A 24546-nucleotide genomic window follows, 5' to 3' on the forward strand; every position below is an offset into this window, starting at 1 on the left:
CAACTAGTTATTTATGATGATTTTTTGGCGATTTTGGAAGTTTAGGCATCAATTCCATACAAATAAAAAGTTCACTTTCGGTCGGAGTTTCCAAAAAGTTCCAGCCGAAAGCGAAACATCGGAAAAAGGGCATATTCGGTCAAGATATTTCGGCCATCGTAAACTTCAATACAATACTGAGGATCACCTGATCAATCTTCAAAATTTACAGCAGACACTGAGCGAAATTAAATTTATTTACAAGTTCACCACGAAGGTTATAGTTTTTATACTTTACAATGCAAAGAGAACACAACAGCGCTGGAGGTTCTCGAAACTTTTCAAGACGGAAATAAACGAACATATGCAGAAAGGTCCGGGCCAAATAATACTTGAAAACACGCAACAAACAAATCAGGAAAGCATACCACTTTACTCAGACCAGCTGGTTTTCCACTTTATAGAGAGGAAAATAGCCAGTAGAAATCATCCGAAATTATTACATGCAATTGAATCAACGAAATGTGTTTGGATTGGAAAAGAAAGTACGCCTACACTGGTAATGAAAGGAAATTACACTGGTAGCAACGGGACATGACGATAGCCTATCGCTATTGGTCAAACTTAGTTACCATGGAATATGTATTTTTCATTCATCGTTTGTTATCATCGAGTTCACTATACTTTTCCGCAGAACAAGTATCTTTCATGCACAAACAAAACATTGGCACGTATACTCAAGTGCAAAACTGAAATCAGCGCAGTTGGTCTAGGTTTGCAGCATGTAGAGAAGAAAACACATATTTGCTCTCGAGTTTAAACACAATACCGCCGTAACACACCCAAAACTAAGTAAATCCGATCAAATTGAACTCATTTATAGTTCATTGGGGAAAATTCCCCGTTCATTGGGGAAAATTCCCCGGTTTATGAAACCCAACAAATAGGTGCGACAACTTAGTAAATATATCACAAATTTGCTACACCACAAAACGCTTAGGCGCACACACAAGACACAGAAACAAATGAAAATACACAAGACATTAAATCTACTGGGATTTTTTTTACAAAAGGAAATTCATCCTTTCATAAAACAACAAAAGTATGATATAGGCTACAGTGAAATCAAAACATCCTTTATAATAAATAAGAAAATATGTTTTCAATTTATACTGTAAACAACAAAACTTTAACGCATCAATTTTGTGAAACTTGGTAGAGCTACTAACGTAAGAACTCACATCAGACAAAGTTTGATAAATACCGATAGTTGGCGTAAAGAGCACAGTTATTTTCAATTAACAAACGGAGAATTGGATAGGGTCAGGAACTAAATTTAACGTTAGGGAATAAGTTCATAGGTTGGTTTTGTTGTAATTGTTATTATAAAACCTCACCCCAAACCGCATAGCCCTAACCGTCAGTGTTTTCACACAATTTGCTTTCAAACATACGCAAATGCTCTTCTTGCCATCCATCGATATTTAGCAAAATTTGTCTAATGTGGGTTCTAAATTTCTGTCAAACTTACGCTTTTTAAAGTTTGAAAATTAGAGAGTTCAATCTGTACACGTTTTTGATCGCCAGGCAAAAACAATTACAATCCCAAACAAAAGAATCGCGTCATGCTATAACGTAACTTCCATAGGAAGCGTAACCACATAAGCTTGATGTCACTTCCGTCGAAACGGGCAACCCGTATTGAACGCAAGTAAGAATGACCTCGCACGAAACGAAAAAAACTCTATTTTGTTACTTGAAGCTTGAATAGCCATATGACTTGTGAATTGGGATGTGAAACTTTCATATTTAAAGCCTCGCGTGCTTTCAAATGTCAAGCTATCAAATGCCAACCAACCGGCTTTAGATGGCCTTGGGACATAGGCGTGCAGCAAGGCGTTGTTGCAATCACGTGGCATGACGCAAAATCATGTGTGACGTCATATTAATCAAGTTAAACCAAAATCAATAGTGTTAGGCAGCCAAAGCTTTTGAGGCATTGTAAGTACGAAAAACAACTGCAGATCAAAACCAAAAAAACACCCTAAGCATTTGATTCAAGTGAAAGAGTAATGTTCCGTTTCAACGATGACGTCACATTGCAGTGATTGCTGACGTCATTGCACGCCCAACAGCGGATGCGTGTAATGTTATTTAATATAGAGACGTATTGCAAAGTGAGTTTTGTACACAGAGTGTGAGGCGGGGCGTGCGCTTTCACTCTCCTCCTATTTCCACCCACGCTCCTCCTCCTGCTCTCACTCTCGCTGGTGTTGATCAGATAGCCTCGACGTAGTTGGCCGGATACAAGCCCACCTTACCGGTGCTGAGTTTGCCTTTACACCAACCCTGGTCGTCTTCGTCCTCCAGCTTGTATAGCATGTCGCCTGAGGTGATAAATGCAGCGTTACTATGCAGTGAGGGGGTTACCGCAAGGTCAACTTTGTGGCACAAACTTGTAATGTTTTGTTACCTGGGCCCGTTAAGTGTATGTTGCATTTTGTAAGCATGGAATTTTATGTTACGTTTTGTATAGATATCAAATTTTTAGTTAGGACTGTATTTATGGATTATGCATTTAATACTTTGGTACTTTAATCTATAACTTAATCTCCAAAAACTGGCAAAGACCCCCTCTTTAAAGGCTAAATCTTAGTTTTTACATGATCACACTTTACCATGCTTTTCAAAACAGTTTCAGTGGCCAAAACCAGTGTTATATAACCAAAGGGTTATAACTTATAACCCAAAGTATGATTGCTGTCGTTCTTGTTGTATCACAATATTGCAACGTGGTGTAATAGTAACTCCATACAATCTTACAGCCATTGTGCAGAAACTGGACTTTTGACTTGAAAGACTAAATGATAGGTTGTGAAACCTGAGACAATTTTTTTCTTACTGTAAAGCATTCAGGCTGCAACCAAAACGGAAACTCTACCAAAAAGGTGATTCTGCTGAAAGACTATGGTGCAAGGGCCAGCTGTATGCTTGCAGGAATTTTGAATTTAAAATTCAAGTTAACAAAATACAGTATAAATAGAATTGTTAATAGGCATACCCATGAGTCCCAGGATTTTGCATTTTTTTATAATATACAGGTGGCTTTGAAAAATAAATTGGGTATCACTCAATTAAACACATAACAAGTGTATGTAGTTTGATGAAAAAAAGGTTATCTAACCCTCTTTGAATGACAATTCATCTTCTTCCTGGCCATCATAATTGTACAAGGCCTTCACAGCAACTCCTGCATTGTTTTCCACACTTCCAAACGGATTTCCTTCTGATCCGGAATCTTGGAATGGATTGTTTTCATCATCACTCCATGAGTTGGGTCTATTGTCTGAAACTCTGGAACACAAACAAACATTAGTATTGTTGTAACCACAGAAGGCAGTATAATTGACACACCCTATAAAGCAAGTTATAAACATTTTTGTAACCTATAGGCCGGTGATTCTCAAACTGTGTGCCGCGAAATATTTTCTATTTTAAAGTGCAAACATTCCCTGGTGTTTTAGGACTTTATGACGAAATATTGCTATGTTTGGCAACAATTTAAAGCTCATATTTTTGTTACTGATGATAAAAACCATCCTTCCCCACCACAATAAAGTTAAAAATTAACACCCTTTGAACAACTTTTGTTTTATATTTGCCTGCGTATGCCGTAGAAGGAATTTAAGCTCTTTACGCACTGTATGCTTAAAAAGTTGGAGAACCACTGCTATAGACCCACAAAGCCCATGAAAGGCAGGTATAAAGTCTTTGGTGTAAAGCAGGTGTGGCCAACACGTCGATCGCGATCGACTGGTCGATCGTGTGCTTTTGACTGGTCGATCGCACTAAATTCTCCATTGATTAGTATCAAAAGCTTATCAATTGAAAAACAAATTAAATAATATAAAACAGCACTTCTGACATTTTGACACAACCCACAAATGTGCAATGAGACAATAATAATGTAAATGTCACTCTCTTTGTTGGGTAACAATTGTGATTTTCGTTTGTCGTCACAACTTTAATGTTTGCGTTAACGAAGCAGTTGCAATTGATTGAGGAGATTTAAAAGTTTGAAAAATATGTACATATGCGACGTTTTATTGTTGCAAGAACTAGGTGATGCTTTATAATAAAACTCATGAATATAAATATGTGGTAATTGTCAATCAAATCTCATGCAGAAATTTGCGTTATTGCTTTGTGTAAGTGGTAGCCTAAATTACTACTGATCAGTCGATCGTGTGCAATTAAGAAAATTTTCGTCGATCTTAACGACTAACAAGTTGGCCACCCCTGGTGTAAAGCAACAATTGAATAAAAAAAGATAAGAGCTATATCCCAGTATTTTCAATTGCAAAACAAATTCATCACATAAGGAAACCCTGTTAAAAGATCCGGTATAGGAAACACTTATGATTGTTGAACGAAACTGATGACTGTCATAAAATACTTTTAAGTGTCACCATGTAATGAATCATTGCACAAAATAGCTAAATGAAAGTGTGATGACTGTTTCTAGACAACATAGGGTGCTTTAAACTGCTGGGAAACTATTAATTGGCTTCAAGTATATGATGCTGGCAGTGACTCCCAGGTAATGCGAGCCAATATACATTCAACATACTGAAAAGTGAAACATCCGGATTTTAAACGTTTTGGTTTATTGATGTTGAACAAAGTGCATGACACCTAACTTGGTTGTGTTGATAAAGCATCATATTTTTGCTTATATATTGGTTTGCTTGGTAAATTATAAGAAATGCAAATACAATAAAACATGCTGCTATTAACACGTTCACTATCTTGCACACTTGTACATAGGACACAAAAACGGTGCAATTTAGAATCACATAGGATGTCAATAACCCAAGCACCACATGGCAAATTTCCTATAAACTCTTGCAGGATCACAATGAGCAGTTACAGACTATAGTAATTGCCAAAATGGTCAAAACATGATTTGTAAGTTAGCCAAACCCTAACAATGCGTTGCATGAAAGCTATGCATAGCACTTTGATTGATAATGATTAAAATATTACCATGCCAATTAAAGTTTAATGAGGCATAAAATCATAGCACTATAAAAGCTCTTCGCTAAGTGCCTTAAACTAGTCAGTATGTTGCACTTTATTTAGTTATTTTAAACCACAATGCAAAATCTTTACAATAACGAAAGCAAGTGTGCAAATTTTCATTATACCGGGATGGTTATTTTTAAGCACACCACAAGCTGCAATTGTTGATAAAGTGTGAAATATTTTATCCTAATTGTATGTTGACAGCTCAAAGACAGATTAGTTTCAACATCTGAAACACACATTACGTAAACCAACATAACACAAATTGTACCCATTAAAATTACGTTCATTTTAAAAATGTGTTACGCACTAATTGTTAGTTTGATACAAAGTCGTCGATACATCTTTTATATTGAACTATGCAAGGTGCAGCAGATGCTGTCTGTGATATATATATCATAATAGAACCACAGTAAAAGTCATGGAAACATGCCATTCAAGGGTGGGCAAATGTCTCCGCCCATAACGAGAATGGCAAACAGTCAAGTCAAACACAACAATGACGTTAGATAGTCACTGCTCTAAAGCAAGGTAAGAAAGGACGACCTCGCTCTAAGAGCCAGCTGAAATGTATAGTTAATGATCAACCACATTCCTCCATATCTCTGGTCTACAACTTTTGAAATTAATCAGTGACAAAGCTGGATTTGCTATTTGCTTATGGCTAGAGGATAGAGCATTACATCACATAGGTCATTAAGCGACCGGTTGCACTAACATTTGTTTTGTTTGTCAAATGCTTTTCCGTGTTTCTGAATCAGCTTCATGCAGGTGTGTACATGGTTTGCCATACAGTTAGATTCATTTTCGAAAATCAAGACCTCTATTATAACAAGACCATTTTCCAACCAAGATCAACATTAACATTTAGATTTTTATGTGAAACTTTTATAAAACCCAAAAATAAATCCGTTTAAAAGACATTGCTTTATACATTAGGCAAAACAAAGCTTAAAATGAGCATTAGGTGCATAGAACCAGTTCTAAAACGGAACCAATCAGTAGTAAATGGTTTGCAATTTGAAGTGAAAAATAGCTTCAAGGCAAATATATGCCCTACACATATAATATTATCCAGACACCGAATGCATTTTCTACATTCTACATTTGCCAAGAATGTCGTTGAAAGACTTTAACCAGTTTCGCTTTGAAGCCTTGTGTATTGGTTTGGCTTCTGGGTTTTCGAATTGCAAGTGGTGTTAATGTCTGTCATTTGACAACCAAGTTAATTTCTGAAGTGTTACTTTAGCTACTGCAGGATGTAGTACATTGTTTTTTTACAAGTACATGCAAACAACACCGACCCAAACATACAGAACAAAAAGCACGTGTTTGTTTTATAACATAACTGCCAATGGTGGAAAATAGCCATTAAATGTATACCAGCACAACAATAGCTAGATGAAAGTCACTTAATGTGAGATTGCATGTAGGGCCCTAGTAAATTATCAGAAAGTACAGCACTTGGCAAAACACAAGTCATGGTGCTAGTGGCAACTGTTTACCATTTAGGAAAACACAACATACAGTTTGTAACTGCTTATTATCACATTACACACTTGCAAAACACCACTTTGTGATGTGTGTTTTTGTGAATTTGTGACTTTGTGAAGCTGTTTATTTTTACCCATAGTGAATGGTTAGTTTAAATTTATTTGCACCCAAATAAGAACAAAATCAAGACAGGATAGGATTAAGTATGTGTCCTTTTTGCTTAACTCCAAAATTATATAAATCATGCGTATCATGGTTGACATATTTTGAATTGAAGACCTTATATTCCACTTTTGGCTTTGATTTATGTTTCACTAAAAACTTGAGAGATTAATTGGGTCCGTGAAAAATTGTAAAACTAATTTAACACTAACCTTGTGTCCACATTATTGGTATTATTTGGGTATGTTGAAGTGAATTGTGCTCCAGCAATACCATCGACACCAGCTACATGTTTTGATGCTTTGTTGCCTTGTTTTCGTGACATTGATTTCTGGACATGGATTCTTTCTGGGTCATATTCCTGCACAAGCAACAAAATTAAATATCAACCCATAACAGGGAACGAACACCATACACTGTTCATATACTATACACTGAACTTGTTTATAAGTTTGAAAAGGAAAAAAGGTGACCCAAATAAAAGTAAAAAGCGACATGCTTTGTTATTTAAACATTTCATGAATGCTTATAATGTGAGCCCTCATATCACTGACTTTTGTGAAGAGCCAGTACCTGTAATTGGATGTAAAGGTAAAAAGTTTGTTTAGCAAATCCTACAATGTGTTGTTTGAATCTTACAGTGCCAGTGCTTATCAAAAACATCACTGTGCTGTTCTTATAATATAAAAAAGAGATCTTAAAACGGCGTTATATTGAACAGGTAATTTGTACCTCAAATTGAGGCCAGTTCATTGCCATGTCGGGTCCATGATTTAACTTCCACCATTTAAGGTCCTCAGTTGAATTCGCTTGGTCAATAGTTCCTTGAAGATCTCGATAAATGGCTTGCATTCTGCCAAAAAATGGTTTTAACAAATATGCTTATTTTCCAACACGTACTTGCAGTTGTATCAAATTTCAACAATGAACACAATAGCATTTACCTGTAAAAGTTGCACAGGTAATTGGGAAAACCATAGAGTATTAAAAGCTGCAGGGCCAACTGTATTGATCTTAGTAATTTGGTTAAGTAACTGAAATTTACCTAAATGGTAGTTGGTATTCAAATAGCAAATGGAGTTGGACTGATTAAAAAAATCAATAAGTTTGTGTGTAGAAATTTAATCCAATATCTAGCCATGGAGAAGCAATGAATTAAGGCAAAAAACATATTTTACAAACATGGTATATATGTTAGAAATTGATTGACTAAAATAAATAAAATGTTGCATTGTCATAACATTTTAACAAGCTTTTGTGGTTAAATAGCGGAAGAGTTTACAACTTTTACAAGCACGGTGTCAAATGTTAACCCACAATTTTAGCATGTGTCTGTTATATTGACACATTTTTTGAATTTATTTTTTTTTAGTTTAGCTTACTCTGGATTGCTGGGTAGATCAATATGCTGGTGCATGGAGTAGAACATTTCTTTAAAAAAGTCCAATCGTTTTTGTTCAAAGTCTTGACACTTGTCGAATGCTTTTTCCATATCTTCCATGTATCGGGGAGTGTCATCTTTCAAATCTCGGACAGCTTGTTCATATTTTTCTCGGTACTAAAACGCATAGAGAGAATTTCTTATTGTCAAGACGTTCAACTAACAAAATATTTTAGCATTTAATTGCAAAAAATAATATACTACAAATATAAAATAAACTTTTGTTAATTTTGTGAGATGGGGCCTTAAATTTGGGTTAAATCCCTGATAAAAAAATGTTTAGACAGAAAAATAAATATTGTGTGCACAACAACTAAATACAGCAAATCTTAGTTAATCTAGATCTTTGCCAGATTTGGACAAAGTTTGAGGTACAAATGAGTTTGAATATGATAAGGGTTTCACTAATTGGCATTGTTTAATCCTGGTCTTCAACTCCCCGTAAAAAATTAGGTCCAGATTAACCTAGGTTTACTGTAGTACAATAACTTAAATATTTATACAAACTAATGTTTTTTTTTATTACTCGCAAAACCCCGGGTATTAACATCAAAGACCGAGTACATTAGGATATTAGCTAATCCATGTTAATTGGTTTTGGGAATTCAAAGCACACAGAGCGGAAACGTCCAATCATGTTAAAATGCTTTCAAAGCCAATAAACAAATGTTACATGTACTGCCCCCATGGGCCCAAACTTTTACCAGTCAATAAAGTGATTTAACTTTTCTAATCCTAAAAACTGCAAGATAATGTATACAACATGTAATCTTAAAAACATTTAGTTCATTAAAAAAGTACACAATGGGTACCTTAAAAAAAATATTAGTTTATTAAGAAAGTACAAAACATTTCAATGTTGTTTGGAACCACGTACATGTAGACAAGACTATCTCATACAAATGCTATTGGTCATGGTTAACCAAAAGGTCAGATGCTTTGATGGAAAGCAAACGAATCAGATGAGTATATGAATAGTAAGATGATCTCAAATAATTGTCACATTAACAAGGAAGTATTTCAAAAAGATTTGATTTCCTTGAATGTGTAATATAGCACAGAATCTTAGCATTTCAAAGGATATTTGCGAATAGGCTAACCCAGTAGTTCTCAAACTATGCGTCGCGACGCCCTGGTGCGTCGTTTCAATTTTCCAAGGGCGTCGCAAAATAGTTCTGTTTCGTGACTTTTTGTTGTTGTACTTGTATCAATAAACACAACTTCATTAATAAGTTTTCTCATTAACTTTTATTTGCTGGTGCGTCGCAAGACCAGAAAACTTTTCCAGGGGCGTCGCAACAAAAAAAAGTTTGAGAACCACTGGGCTAACCTATATTTGATAAGCACATGTCATTTAAAATATATTTTTCCTACTTTTAGCTGTTTGGGAAAGTCCTACTGTTTGTGTGTAGTGAAACATCATAAAAAAAGGGTTAGTAAATGTCATTTCCATTTATAAATACAAAGTAAACTGCTGTCATTTACAAACACAGTGGTGTAGTCTTCAAGTTGTTGGTGAATTAGATTACAACCCAATACAATGTGCCCACACAATGTTACCCAATCTCATGAATGGAAAGTAACCAGATGCTCTTGGCAAATTCTACAAAGGTATGTTTTATGTTTTGGTCTAAACACCCACCTTGGCTCTGTCTGACGATTTCTTTTCAACAAGTTCCTGAAGTTTTTTGACTTTTTCTGGGGGCAAAGTTGCATCGCTTTTGGCTGCATTTTCCTGTGACAAAAAAGTTAAAACTTATTTGACAAAAAAGTCTGATTTAAATTTTTTTGAAGGTGTTTTACTTGGTCGAAATGAAATTCCCTTGAATAAAAGTACACACTGCTATATAAAAATAAAAAGCCTCATAATATTTGATATATTTTACAAGATATATTTTTACATGAATTTTTAAACCTACCTGCATTTGTGCAGATCTCTCCTCTTTACAAACATTGAAGTAAGTTTTCTTTGCATCATTGACTTTTTTAAGGTATTTTGCCCAATGTTTTTGCGCCCTTGTAAACTCATCATTGCAAATTTTGGTTTCCTTAAATCCGCCCAACGTCAAGCTGTGGTAATTTTCCTTTTTATATTGTTTAACCTACCAAAATCAATAGTAAGCACAAATTTTGAGCAAAAACCCCCGAGTACAAAAATGATAGTTTGCCTACTGGATTAGCATAGCCATACATGGTCTCACTATTTGACAATAATCATGCAGATAGCAAACATTCAATATCAAGCACCTTTTCGTGTGGATCTCTCATCAAGGAATCCTTAATGGTCTGGTGTAATTGAGCAACTCTATCAGCTTCCAATAACATTTTTGACCATGTTGACTCAAGGGTATGATATGAAGAATTTTTCTCAATGACCTATTGAAACAATAGTTATAAAAACACATTTGTTAAAAATATCTTACCAATATAATGTCCAGCAATACATTTCAGAAATTTTACACAATTCAGTTTGAAACCAATACCCAACAGATGCTTAATTTGTAACTAAGCTTACCAACCTATTGGCAAGATACAAATTTTAACTGTTGTGACATTAGGAACGGTAATTGTTTGACAAAGCTAAAGAGAAAAAAATGGGTCACGAGAAACAGTGAGTCGAGACAAAAAATCAGTTACAGTTCATGAAAGTAATTTGTAAAGTGTGTTTCATTTTTTGACTTGACACCTTGGTATATTTGTTTCTCCATGCTTTCAACGACTTGCTGTACTGTTCCTCAATCATTGCTCTTTCTTTCATAAATGCCATCAGATCATCGCACAGCTTTACCCCATTGTCAATCCTCAACACAGTACGCTTGTACTGTCCAACCTGATAGATAATTACATCAAAAATTGAAATTTAATTAGAAAAAACATATATTTAATGGTGAAAATAACGACCCAAATACATTCAGGGTGTTATTTTTACCATTAAACTTATAAACAGATCCGTATATAATGTTCCAAAAAAACATATATTTTCAAATTTGGCAACCATACCTCCCAAAAGCTTCCGCTGGTATTTTCATAGGGAGCATCATCTGGGTTGATTGTCATTGACATAATTACTTCTTAACAAACTGATAATGTAGTCCACAAAACGATTGTTGGTACAAAGCAACCACTTATAAGCAAAGTGCTCTAAAACTAACGTTTGTGTAAAAGCAAAATGTTACACAAAAGGAAAAATACAAAATGTTACACGAATGAACAAGTTATTTAATTTAAAGTATAATGTATTCCATATACAGAATTTCTCTAGCAAAATTTTTTTTAATCAAAAAGTTGCACATTTTGTAACTTTAATAATTAAAACAGTTTAGGGCGATAATTAAACAATTTCGAAAAATTCAATTTTGTTGGCAAACATATTTGTACCACGCCTGAAACGTTAGACTAAAAACAAAGCTTAAAATTTAAATAACATGTCATATTGTCATTGTCATGTGGGAGGCACTTTTATGGCCACACGTCATAACTACGCAAATCCCTGCACTCACAACAATGACGTAATACAGTTTTCGTTAAAATTTACAAACGAAATAGTTATCGCTAATGATAATACGTTAAAATCGGTGTCGAAAACTTTCAACGTTCAAAATTAGCTGACCTCAACAGACTCCACAAGTCCGGTTTTGCTACAATGCTTACGTACTCGTACCGCGACAAGTGATGAACAAAAAGTCCCCAACCGTTGTGAGCACAAGAAATGTAAACAAACGGTTGTCTTCACCCGCTGTAAGATAAAAATAGATCTTCAAAATACGAAGACGCTGGTACCTTTAGAAATTATTTTTTACCTGCAACTATTATTTATGTCTTTAAAATAGCGATGCATTTTAACGCATATTTGTTATTTGCCCTAAATCGTTCTTCGTGCAAAAAAGGTTGGATTCTGTTTAGAATGCCAGTGGAAGGACTCACACAAAAAAGCGACACAGCCCGAAGTTGAAACATAACATTGGCAGAGTAATCAAGTGGAAAACAAATAAAGCATGCGATAAACCTATTTCTATAGTGTTATTAAAGTTAGTATGTGCTTCTGAGTGACGTTAACACAAAAAAGGCTCCCCAAACCAGAAAACGTGAAAAAAGTGAGTTGTTACTTTTAAACACTTTGCCTTACACTTTTCATGTCGCCTTGCTTGAAGAACCAGCACTATGGCGGTCATCAATCTTGCGATTGCACCAGGTAGTCTGTTTTAGTTCTAAAATTAGAGTGAACCGTGTCTAGGCTATTGTGCCTCCGATAAAGGGTTGCCTGATATTGTCGTCATATCAACGATGTAGGCACGTATTTGTGAATTTTATGAACCTTGTAGAACAAATTAGCATCTAATCGAGTAAATAGGTACTAATTGTCTGAGGAAAACTTTGGGCAACTATAGATGAAGGTTCTTATTGGGGTCTTGAAACACACCCAATACATATCGCAAACAATTTGTTAAAATGTGGATGCAGATTTCCCAATGGTGGTTTTCTTTGCAACCTGACAAATAGACTAATGTAAAAATCATAACGTGTAAATAATTTAATACTTTTAGAACAAAGTGGTGGGACCGGGATTAACCAACCTAATACGTAAAGCTCGGGCGTGCGGATGTAGGTTAATTAACCCTTGACGTGCAGAGTTTATCCACCAATTCTGCTCTCTATTTGCGGTCCATTACGTTTCAACTTTGCGCAGCTATTTCTGGCTCGGTGACTGTTTTAGCGCAATTGCGTCGAAAACTCAACTGAACTCAAAGTCGCGGGTTCGAATCCGGGCACGACTCGAAACAAGCATAGGACATGATCCAACAACTGGAAAAAAGGCAACAAACAAAACCTTTCTATACCACAAATTACGACCATTAGGAATTACGTATTATCCTTCGAATAGCGCCCTGTACAATGTACATACAAACATGGCGTTTCAGGAGGGCAAAATAGTTGCAACATTGCGACAAAAACAGTAAAGGTTATGCAACAACGGAGCATAAAAAGCTGGCACTGGCAGGTAATACTGTAACACTTCGTACACAAAGTGTCATTACTTTATGACAGTTGCCACCAGAGCTGGGGGTCAAGTGGCAATTACTTTGTTTTGGGTGCAATAAAGGTCAGGGACAAAAATGTGAGTAATCAAATCTGGTATAAGCAGTAAATGTTGTCAAACTTGGACATCTCTGTGTTGGTTTTATACATTTTTAATCAGTCCTATCATGGTCTAAGGCAGGGTTTTTAGCCAGGGGTGCTGAATCGTTTGGTGTTGGTAATAACAGTTATTTCTGAAAACACAAAAGGTGTGAGAAGAAGTTCATTGCTTGAAAGGGGTGTTACTATTAAAAAGTGTTAAACTACTGGCCTAAGGGAAATATTATTGTTAAACTAAATTACATTTCTTGTGACCAACATAACCATGGCGCATCGTAACACTAAATCTGTAAGCTGGACAGAAGTGTTAGAAAAACAGATCAACAAAACATGTGTGGCAGAGGAGGTGACATTGGAAAAACTGGTACAAAGGCAAATTGGTTATTAGAAGGCTACCTCTGCAAAGAAAGCATTGGAGCATACAGCGGGAATGAACACCAGCATTACACACCAGAAACCGACTGATAATATTGGAAGCAAAGAAAATTGTAAGCAGAAAAAGTAGGAAAAATTGCACACACAAAATTAGTAAAAAGCTAACTTCTGCAATTTGGCTTTGACTTGGGTCAAATACCGCATACAGAAACATACTATTCATAAACAGAAAAAAAATCATGCTATCATATTGGAGAATAATGTACCCCATTTACATATACTGTATTAACACCATTACAATGGCCTAACTGTATTTATGATGATATTCAGATGCCTGCACTCGTACTTATCCATATACAGTGATTTGATGAGATTTCGGTTGTAAATATATGGTGTGAATGTGTTGTCTATGTCAATGGCACACATAAAAATTTGGGTCTACATGGAAATTTAAATACTGATTTGATTAGGGCAGCAGTGAGACAGAGTTTGGAAAAAAATCGGCCAGGCAAAATTGGATGTTTAATAAATAAGCCACTGGGAATTTATGACTATAGCCACTGATGCTTGTTTCGATGTAACAGTATTTAGATGTAAAAACGCATTGATGGTTATTTAACCAATTCGATTATCACATACCCTAACACAAAATTTAAATTTACTGTTAAGAAAGAAATTGTAAAGGCAAATAGTGTACAAACAAAAGAACTCATTAAAAGGGCACACAACGTTGTCATGTGATTCAGGACCACCAAAATCAAAAAGCACGAAAACAAACAAACAATTGCTCCTCTCAGCAGCGGCAAACTACAAAAATGGATGTAATGTGTTTATGTGTGGAAAATTGATAAACTAGAGAAGTTATTCCTTGACCTAGTAGTTGCTGTCATAAGGTGATTCAAAGAGTTCAAATTTTATGCTTGACAAAATATAGGAAGTTTTGGAACCATTGTTTGGGCTTGTGCCTTTTAAATTGGGTTTTGACTGCGCAACTATAAAATATACTTTCATAGCTGATCTCAAATTTCCAGCAAAAATGTAACTTAAAAGCAAAAATTGGCTTCAAAAAACTAGCATCATTGATGTGTTTTGATTTTAAAGAAGTCTGTCTGCAAACCAAAGTCTTGTTTTTGTTTAGCCATAATCTCCACAGTGAACTTTGTTGCCATGGGGACATGTCTCTCATTCATCCATCCCCAGGTGGAGGAGTGTACCATCCGTTTTTTTCATGAATCTGAACTAGTTTGTGGAAGGATTGTTGTGCTCGCGACAAGCTATACGATGACTGTAAGACAAAAGCATTTAGTTTTCACAGCTAACACTTTTCCTGGAAATATCCACTTAATGAAAGCTATTCACTAAGTGGAGCTAATTTGATGCTGTTCGAACCGACAGAATGGAAAAGAAACTGTCCACAACGTCTAACCACTAAGCAGATGACACTTTTTATGTACACAATGAATGGTAAAACAGATGTTGTAATGCCTATAAATATCCATTGTTTTTACATAGTTTTATCACTCTATTGGTGTGGTTTGTAGTCGCACAGGCTTGTTATTACTGTGTTTGTTTGTTTTTTGTGTTACAGATGATTTTGTTGCTTTCAAGAGAAAATAAGTACCATTACCCTGATGAAGGTGCTCACATAGGACGTCGAAACGTTAGTTATTTAAAATAAAACTACTGGATGAGCAAAATTTGTTTGTGTAACACTTTTTGGCAAGGTATACTTACACTAGGAGCACTAAACTCAATTTTGGCTTTGCCTTTAACAAGTGTTGCCATGATTTGCATAATAAGGGACTCGATGGAATAAGCACTGCTCCATCCCTGCTTGGTTAACAGTTCCATACAGATAGCTCCCCCAGCAAGCACAAACCTACAACAGAAAGTAGTAAAACTTAAAAAGAGGAATAATATTAAGCTGCAGACAATGTACACTGTTTCGTTCTATAAGGTCTCATCAGTGCAGCTGGTGATGAGAGATCGAGCGTATGAGCTAATGTAGCCCCTTATGGCAATCCAGTTTGTTGGGAGAATCAAGTTAAAAAGCCATACCCTCACCAACCTGTTCAATGCCAAAAGTTGCACTGATGAGAACCTGCCTTGTAGGTCGAAACAGTGTGCACATTCTGCAGCTTACAATGCATTGACTCCATGCTTTTATAAAAGAATAATATTACACATAAATCCAGTAAACTGCATAAATTGTTTAATTATGTAGAGATTGTAAATCCTAAGTGTAAAAAATGTCCAGACTCCAGATACTTGCACAATCTGGTTAAATTCATAAAATAGCTTGAAAATTTGGTGAAACATTAACCAGATTTTTGTGTTTTTGTTAGACTTTTAACATCACATAAAAGTAAATTTACATATATATTCCAGGTTACATATATATTTAGAGAATAAGATAACATCGAGAAAGGATTTTTTGTTCAGGGTTGCCATTTCACATTCATTGTAACTTATTCAATAATTTTTCCGTTATAGATGGACCATTTGTTATAATTACCCTATATACGGCTTCAAAACCTGTATTTTAGCATAAATCCTTACACAAACAGAACCTCATGGGTTTATTTGCATATTGCAGACAATGACAATAAGGCATGACTAAACCATAGTTCGCCAAGCCCATTAATGGCGTAATTCTAAATCAGCCGGTCACCAAGCATTCCTATATGGCAAGATCCAGGCTAGAAAAAAAAGCCCATGATGGGAATCCACCTTTTCTGGGACACAATCAGCCCGGTGTACTGTGATTTATATATGAGTGTGCCAAGATCGCTGGGCTGCATCAACGCTTCAGGTCAAATGTTTATCAATATTCATCACTTATTGCAAACAAAGAAGAGCTTAATGCAACTTAAATTGAATTTCGTTGCTTAGATACTTTTCAGCTTTGTAAGATGTGTACCTGACTTTATTACCACCATAAAATTTAAAAACCAGAAATGCAAGAGCTATCTAAAAGTGCTAATTGAAGACAGCAGTTCAAATTTTGTTATTTCAAGTTTATGAAAAAATTAAGTCATTCGTCATTTAGATTTTAAGATATATATATATCACCTTTATAGCATCATCAGTATCTAAAAGCAAGTGCAATCACATAATGTCGGTAAATATGTATGCAAAAAGATGGGAGATTCAATTTTCAAGTTTAAAAGAGAAGTATAGCAAATTTCGTTTTTCACAATTTTTTTGTAATCAATTTAAACTTTTTTTAAATGCAACCTACCCTCCACTCAGTATGGGACAAACAACTCTGACAAAGGGAGGATCAAAAGGAAAGGAGTCACGAAATGTGATGCTAATGATTACCGAACCATGTCCACCTCCTGCCTTCAACTTATTAAGGTCCTTAAACAGCGTACTGTCCGGGTCCACTTTGAGGATTTGTACATGCCACTCATATAGACTGTCATTGACCAATTCAACGCTGTAACAACCTAAACATAAAGTTTTTTTTAAAAAAAGTGTTATTAAACAATTTTTTTTTGGTAAATGACAAGTTTAATTTGTAGAAAATGAATCAATTAATTTAATATGCTTGTGAGTGATATTTATTTTAATTTACAGTTTTACATTTATCAAATGTTAAGTTTAAAAATAAAAACTCCTTTATAATGGAAACAATCCATTTACACACAATGCATGTTAGAATCCATAAATATGACGCACAATCATACTTCATCCTTTATCATCTCTCTGTTCAAGAACATGGAAACCAACTGGCTACACCAGCCAATACAGTTTATGTTATAACATCAGTTGCACTGACAAAACCTTATAGGTCTAAACCATATGCAGTGTCTTAAGCTTGAGTATCATTAATTGACTTCATGCTTTTATATGTCATTGATATTCTCGAAATAATACCAGCAGCTATGTATTGTGTGGCAAAATCCCGTCCAGTTATAAAATTGGATAGCATCGAAACTAAAATAGCTGTACCTTTCTTTAAACTGTCGGACTTGTAGATTGCTTTCAGTTCCTTAAGCAAACGATCTGAAGCCTGGACAGATCCTGATACCCTTCCCTGAAAAACAAATATACAATTGATTTGAGTTCTAAATTATGCAGCAACAGTTACTTTGTCGTAACCACAAAAGTGGTCTAGAGCAGTGCTCTTCAACCTTTTTTGGCTTGGTGAACCCTTAAAGTTGTTGTGACGTACTCATGCACCCTGTTTACTTAAAAGGTAAACTGAGGTAAAAAGTGACATGAAAAATTATTATGCATATCAACATGTCAATTAAACCGAGCGGAGCTGCCGAAGTATTACACACTGTCGTGAGACTTTTGACGTAAATTAACGTCAATCCGCACTGTACAAAAAACGTCTTTTGACGTAGATATACGTCAGCCGCACTGAAAGTGTTAGACATCAACATTTAAAAAAATACATTAGTTGAAACTTCATTTATACATTAGTTGAAACCTATATTTTTTTAATATCCGGAAAGTCAAATAATAATGGTTCATTAAAAGTTTGTGATGTACTCTTGTATACCTTTTTGTACTGGTGCACCCCATGCATATTTTGGTGCACTCTAGGGTGCACCGTGCACACTGGTTGAAGAGCACTGGTCTAGAGAAAATCTAATTTTGTTTGAATAAAACTGGTTATTCTAATAGTGCAGGATATGTAATACAAAATTAACAGCTTCCACACAAGACCTTTTAAGTGATCTATACAAGGAAGCTGAATGCCTAATTGGCCTGAAAACATATACAGTATATTCAAGAAGTGAATAGTGAGAAATTGACTTAGTAACTGTTACCATGAATTGTGTTGTTAGTGAACTACCACATTGGTGTAATCTGTAACATTAGCCATACAACTTTACCAAATGAGTTTTTGCCTGTTATGTAAGTTTAATTGTTTTTGGTGGGCAGCAGCGAAAGGCGTCCATTACAAAGACATGTGGCCAGTGGTGGAATTCAGCTGGTAAGCACAGGTCCACAGAACCGTTTCACAAAATTTTCTGAGATCAGCGAACTGTTAGCATTACTGGTTGACAAAAAATTTGAATCCCACCACTGCATATGGCCAATACTCACATCGATGTAGTCTTTTCTTTGATTCTGTTTTATTCTTGCCAGGACTGCAAGGTTTTCTGTACCAATATCTGATGTTTCTTTTCGTGCTTCTTCCGTTTCAGCAGCGACATCAGCCTCCAAAGTGGCATCATCCTATAGAGGAAAAAAACGGTTTTACAAATTGTAAACAAAATTGTAAAAAAATGTCCAAGTTGTTTAATGTCAGTCTTTACACTCTGTTTTTGATGGAACATATTGTCTTGTATGGTGTGAAAGTTGGAAGGTATATGCACAGCTTTTATAGCCATCCATTGTATTATTTCACTCTTTTTGACTAAGATTAATGGACTGCAATTAGTCATGTTTTTGTCTTGAAAATTGTAACCCTGAATGCAGACCTATGAAACTAGGCAGACCTAGGTATGAAACTAGGAGTGTCATAGAAGCCACAACAAAGGATTTATAAAGAGCAGTGTAAGAGACTCTGTTGATCAAAAATTACCTCGTCTTCATCTTCTTCTTCGGAGCTTGATATGTCCACTGGTGCAATTGACTGACATGCGACAAATAACAAAAAAACAGATTAACAGAAATCATTTAATTTACTGATTTTTTACTGTACAGTAGAAATACATCGATATGTTTGTTTTTTTCCGGCCAATACTGATACTAACTAGAAGGGTGGCTTAGCACATATTGCCATTGCATATACATTATAACCTACTTTAAAACATTACTATATTTCCTACACTTATTTTATAATGGGTCCCATATTATCTACTGTCTTTATAACATTGGTTGTTTCTGCAGGCAGAAACTCATGGGTCCCCACACGTGCAAAGTTGTAAATAATGTATTTCAAGAGATAACTATGAGAAAGTTTGTTGTTGTAAGGTAAAATACAGTGACTGGTACTGAACATAAATAAATATGCTGTATGGACTACAAATTATTTAAATTTCATTCCATTCATCCAAATAGCATATTTATTTACGCTCGGTACTGGTCACTGTGTTTTATCTGACAACAACAAACTTTCTCATAGTTATGAATATTCACTCCATTCATACAAGGTTTTTCTCTGTCTGAGAAAAAAAGCCTAACACAACAATCAGCTCCTTTTAATTGCGAATTGCACCTGATTGTAGGGGGTAGTGGGGTAAATGATAGTGCTACAGGGTAAAACAACAATCGACACCTATAAGTGGCACACTCCAGAAGCTGTCTAAATTTTATTCAATTCAGACATTGTTTAAAAAATTGACCCATTTTGGGGGCTAGTGGGGTTAATGTTGGGGTCAAAGGGTTGAACAAAACAATAGACAACTATAAATAGCACACTCTATAAACTGTTGAAATTTTATCCAATTCGGACATTGTTTAAAACATTCACCAATTTTAGGGGGCTAGAGAGGTAATATTGGGGCTATGGGGTTAAACACAACAATTGACACCTATAAATGACAAATTCTGCAAGCTGTCCACATGTTATCTAATTCCGACACCGTTTAAAAAATTCATCCATTTTAGGGGGTTAGTGGGGCAACTAATGGGGTTCTACACCCAAAAGTAAAAAATATGAAATTACAATGACCCAAACAGTTGTGTAAATTTTTATCCAAATCGGCCAATGTTTAAATTCGGATGGCACATCTACATAACTATATCTACCATCTGTGAAAGTTTCATCCAAATCCACCAAAGATTTCATGCCAAAAGTGCATGGAAACGCTTCGGCAGAAAAAAGAAAAAAAAAAGAAAAAAACAGAGTGAAATCAAGATGTGTCCCCTTCAGGGAAGGGGACCCATAATTATTGGTACGTAGTTAAGTTGGTGATATTTTGTTTTCAGGAAAAGGCCTAAATTTATGCCTTTTCAACATTAAAAAGTCCAATTTTGTTCAAAACAAAACAATATGTGATTGTACGATAAAGTGGCAAAAGAAAATTCAGTGTGAAAACCACTAAATCTGTCGCTGTTTGTTTTATGAAAACAAATGCATTTCACTTTTATAAGCATCATCAGTGTCTGAAAACAAAATACAAAGCAGGATAAAGTAGCAAAAACTATAGTTCGAAGGTCATACTCATCTATCTGTATAAACCAACATAACCATGTAAAAACAGAACTAGCTTGTTAGAGCATCAAAGCTTATGACATTGATTTGCCTTGATACCAATAAGTGACTGAACAATGCTCAAGGCAATGAAACAGTTGTACCAAGCAAAAAGAACAAACTTACACACATGCTGTTTATTGGCTACCTGACGAAAAAAAAACGATACCTATAATAGTCAGTAATATGTAGTGATGGGACGATACCAGATTTTGAAGCGAGTACCGATACCGAGTACCACGAGTATATACCTTCGATACCGTTTACTTAAATATAGTGTTGTTCTTGGTTGCATATCACTAGCTAATGTATCTGCCATGGCCAGGGTACATGCACGCACACCGACATGCAGAGACATGTATAAAAATGTGATTTTCACACATTAGCGAAACAAATATTTGTAACCTGGCGGAACTTTTTCCTGATTTGTGCAGTCTTCTTATAGTGAAAACTTTTCCCGATTTGTGCTGTATTCTTATAGTGAAAACTGGCCTTAGGTTTCGAACGTTGGTATTGAAAACTGAGGCAAAATATTTCGATACCGAGTACTAGTATCGATACCACTGAAATCATTCGATACCATCGATACTGAATACCGAGTACCTGTCCCATCACTAGTAATATGCCGTATACGGCACCGATAATTTTGTTCCTGGGGAACAGACAGCCTTTTCCTATTGTTCGGCAATAAAGCATAAATTTATTTTTACCCCATATTTTAGGACTGGTGTAGGTGGCTTTTCTAGCTCCTTGATTTGAGAAGGAATGTCCAAACCAAATTTTCCACATAGTTGAATGACAATAAATCTCACCATTTCAGTAACCTAAACAACCACAGCAACAAAAACCATAAAATAAACTGATTTACAAGCTGTACACATTAGATTAAAATAGCTCATAATTCAACACAACAAAAAATTTACACCTTAGTTTTGCATTACTGACATGTTAAAAGAATATTGTAACCTTTTATGGCACAAGTTGACTAAAATTGCACTCTAGAAAGTTAGTTGGACTTGTATGCAGTTGGTACTGAATACCGCATGTGGTCAATACTGCAGGTTACTGCATGATACTGCATGGTATTCCATTTAGAATACTGCATGGTGTGTGAAATGCGAGAATACAGGCCCAAACAAGGGCAAATCAGACCAGATTCTAGTATTATTTCAATTACAAACCCTCATCCGACCCTAAAAGCTCTTACCGTCAGCGCTGAAGTCCGCAAAATTATAATTTTCACAAAAGCATATTTAAGTCCTTTCAAACTTCCTGCCGTGTGATAACATGCGGCCACATGAAGTACACAATGCGGTATCATACAGAATTTAGTACCACCTCTTGTATGCTACACTACGAAAGAAAACTTACCACATATTTGTTTCTGACTTTTTCATTTTCCAATGCTTCCATTACTTGTGTAACGTTCTTGTCTTCCGAATCGGAATACCACATTGGTGTAGATGTTGGATATGGTTCCTAAAAATATGTTTCTTAAACTCAAAATCAATGTACTGAAATCCCAGACAAAAGCTGGATAATGTCTCCTTTTAACCATCACTTGCAAAATATGAAACCGTTACATAAACATTGACTCGATGGCCAACGTTTGGCCTTTGACTGACCCCATCACACAAAGTTTTCCAAACTATGGTTGCAATTTACTTCCCTTCAATGTGTGGCAAATAAAGAAATGAATTGAGGTTTATCATTGTGCACTTACAGAAATAGTGCAGTTAATCTCATGAGTTCCACTGTTGGTGACAAACTGACAACATATCTCGTCAATGTTGGCATTGATCACTCTAAAAGTAGGATGTCCTTTGGGAAAAGCTTCAGCAATTTGCTGCAGTTCTGCCTTCAATGATGCAACAGCCATGGCTTTGTATCACCAACAGTAAACAATAGTTCATACCATTACCACCACTTAATTATAGCATTGTCTGCAAAATAGCATATTTTTGAATATTTATTTAAGACCTGTAATAACCTAATGCTTGTGCATTACAACAAGATTGCACAGGTTTGCTCATGTTAAGTATACGCAATATATTCTAAATAAATCCCAATTAGTTCAGTACATTGCCCTTGAAGGAATGTATACAGTTGTGCAAACAAGATAACTTGAGGGTTATTGCGGGCAATATAACCACAAAGTTGTCCTGCCATGTTACATGGTATAACACTGGTGTGACAAGACATTTGGCAAACAACAAAACAAATCAAAATTTTTATATTTCAGTGCATACTTTAACAAAAATAGAATCTGTAAATTGTAAAATCAGCTTTCATGATTTCGTTGAACACAATTACTTCATGCTTTGTAAAAAAAACATAATAGTATAGTTATGTTCATGCACACATGCTACATCCCGGCATCCACAGCTTTTCCTGCAAGTTTTGCAATGATACCAATCAGTGATTGGCTACTGCTCAAAGCAGAGATGAGATAGCATTAAGCAACGAAAAACACAGTTCAAACTTTATCATGAGTTAGATTAAAAATCCTAGTGATCAGTGCATGCTAAATTTCGCTCTGTATGATAATCAGTCAATTCCCCCACAAGGGAGGAAAAATAGCATAGATATACAAATCCTGTTAGTAGTGTAGAGCTATCACTTAATCTTATTTTTCTTTTCAAAAATTGCATTGTAAAGCTTATTAGTCATTATTATGAATTACTATATGTTTGGTTTTGGTACCATGATTTACAGAAGTACTGTTTAAAATGTATAAAACTTTCATTAAATCAATAAAAAAGTGGAACTTAAAGACAACCACTAATTTTAAATTAAGAACTTTGTTGCAGTAATGTACGCTAACAAAAAATATATTCAGGCTGGTAAGAAAAGCCCACAGTGTACAGTATATTTTGCAATTAGGAAACATGTATAGTTTTGAACAAACAGAAAACTCATTGCTTTTGAAAAGTTATTTAACAAATATCTTCATGCAAGTGCTAACTGTCTTTTGGTTTAATATATAACATGTGTCATTACAAGCAAACAGATTCGTTTTAAAAAAATGTCAAATAATTGTGCCAAAACAAGAGAAATTAGTAGTTTTTTTTCTTTCCACAAAGAAAATAATAGATGTGAACCACTAACGTACAAAACAACAAGAAACTAGATGAAGCGTTATCAACAAGATAAAATTAGAGTTGCATAACAAATAATAAATCCGTTATCTGGATTTGGCATTGCTTTTCAGGATTTCATTATATCCGCTACACCAAAATAATTTCTTTCGTTTGTAAATCGAAATTTGTCGGGTCATTGAAAAACAAAAAAAGCAATTTTAACCCTGCTGCTCCGTATCAGAACAATCGTTGTTGGGCGGATAGAAAGTAAACTAAAGTTTTATGTGTCATTCTTGTTTAAAAAAATTAATAGGATATCTTGTTAATTTGTCGACGTAATTGTTTATTTTAGGTTAATTTAGGTTTCAAAATAGTTATTAAACGCACACAACTTAGCACAAATATAGAGATTTTGCAAAATGTGTTTATTTAATTTGTAACAAAAGTTTTTTATCTAAGTAAGCTTTACTGTTTTTCCTGGTCATTGGGCATTCAGTTTTTGTAGGAAAATGACTGTAAAAAGGTGAAAATATCAAATTCCAAACATTCATATATATATACTACAACTACACAATGCTAAAACATTTGCCAACGTTGTTACAAGAAACTATTTAACAAAACCAATTTAAAAA

General features: G+C 35.1%; 2 protein-coding genes across 2 annotated transcripts; both read right to left on the reverse strand.

Moving 5' to 3' along the window:
- Positions 1–217: 217 nt before the first annotated feature.
- LOC145213406 (protein kinase C and casein kinase substrate in neurons protein 2-like) lies at positions 218–11331 on the reverse strand. The gene is made up of 10 exons (XM_080081660.1): positions 11162–11331; positions 10848–10991; positions 10409–10537; positions 10081–10263; positions 9804–9896; positions 8103–8278; positions 7453–7573; positions 6933–7081; positions 3164–3333; positions 218–2366 (listed from the first exon to the last, which is right to left on the reverse strand). Exons 1-10 carry the CDS (start codon positions 11222–11224, stop codon positions 2257–2259), a joined length of 1338 nt encoding a protein of 445 aa, XP_079937786.1. The 5' UTR covers positions 11225–11331; the 3' UTR covers positions 218–2256.
- A 1674-nt stretch (positions 11332–13005) lies between these two features.
- Positions 13006–22796, reverse strand: LOC145213407 (ubiquitin-conjugating enzyme E2 Q2-like). The gene is made up of 9 exons (XM_080081662.1): positions 22558–22796; positions 22206–22313; positions 21545–21658; positions 19221–19271; positions 18740–18871; positions 17630–17714; positions 16914–17124; positions 15407–15551; positions 13006–14957 (listed from the first exon to the last, which is right to left on the reverse strand). Exons 1-9 carry the CDS (start codon positions 22711–22713, stop codon positions 14859–14861), a joined length of 1101 nt encoding a protein of 366 aa, XP_079937788.1. The 5' UTR covers positions 22714–22796; the 3' UTR covers positions 13006–14858.
- Positions 22797–24546: the final 1750 nt, after the last annotated feature.

Source organism: Phallusia mammillata, chromosome 2 (genome assembly GCF_965637545.1).
Source record: "Phallusia mammillata chromosome 2, kaPhaMamm4.hap1.1, whole genome shotgun sequence".
NCBI classification, from domain to species: domain Eukaryota; kingdom Metazoa; phylum Chordata; class Ascidiacea; order Phlebobranchia; family Ascidiidae; genus Phallusia; species Phallusia mammillata.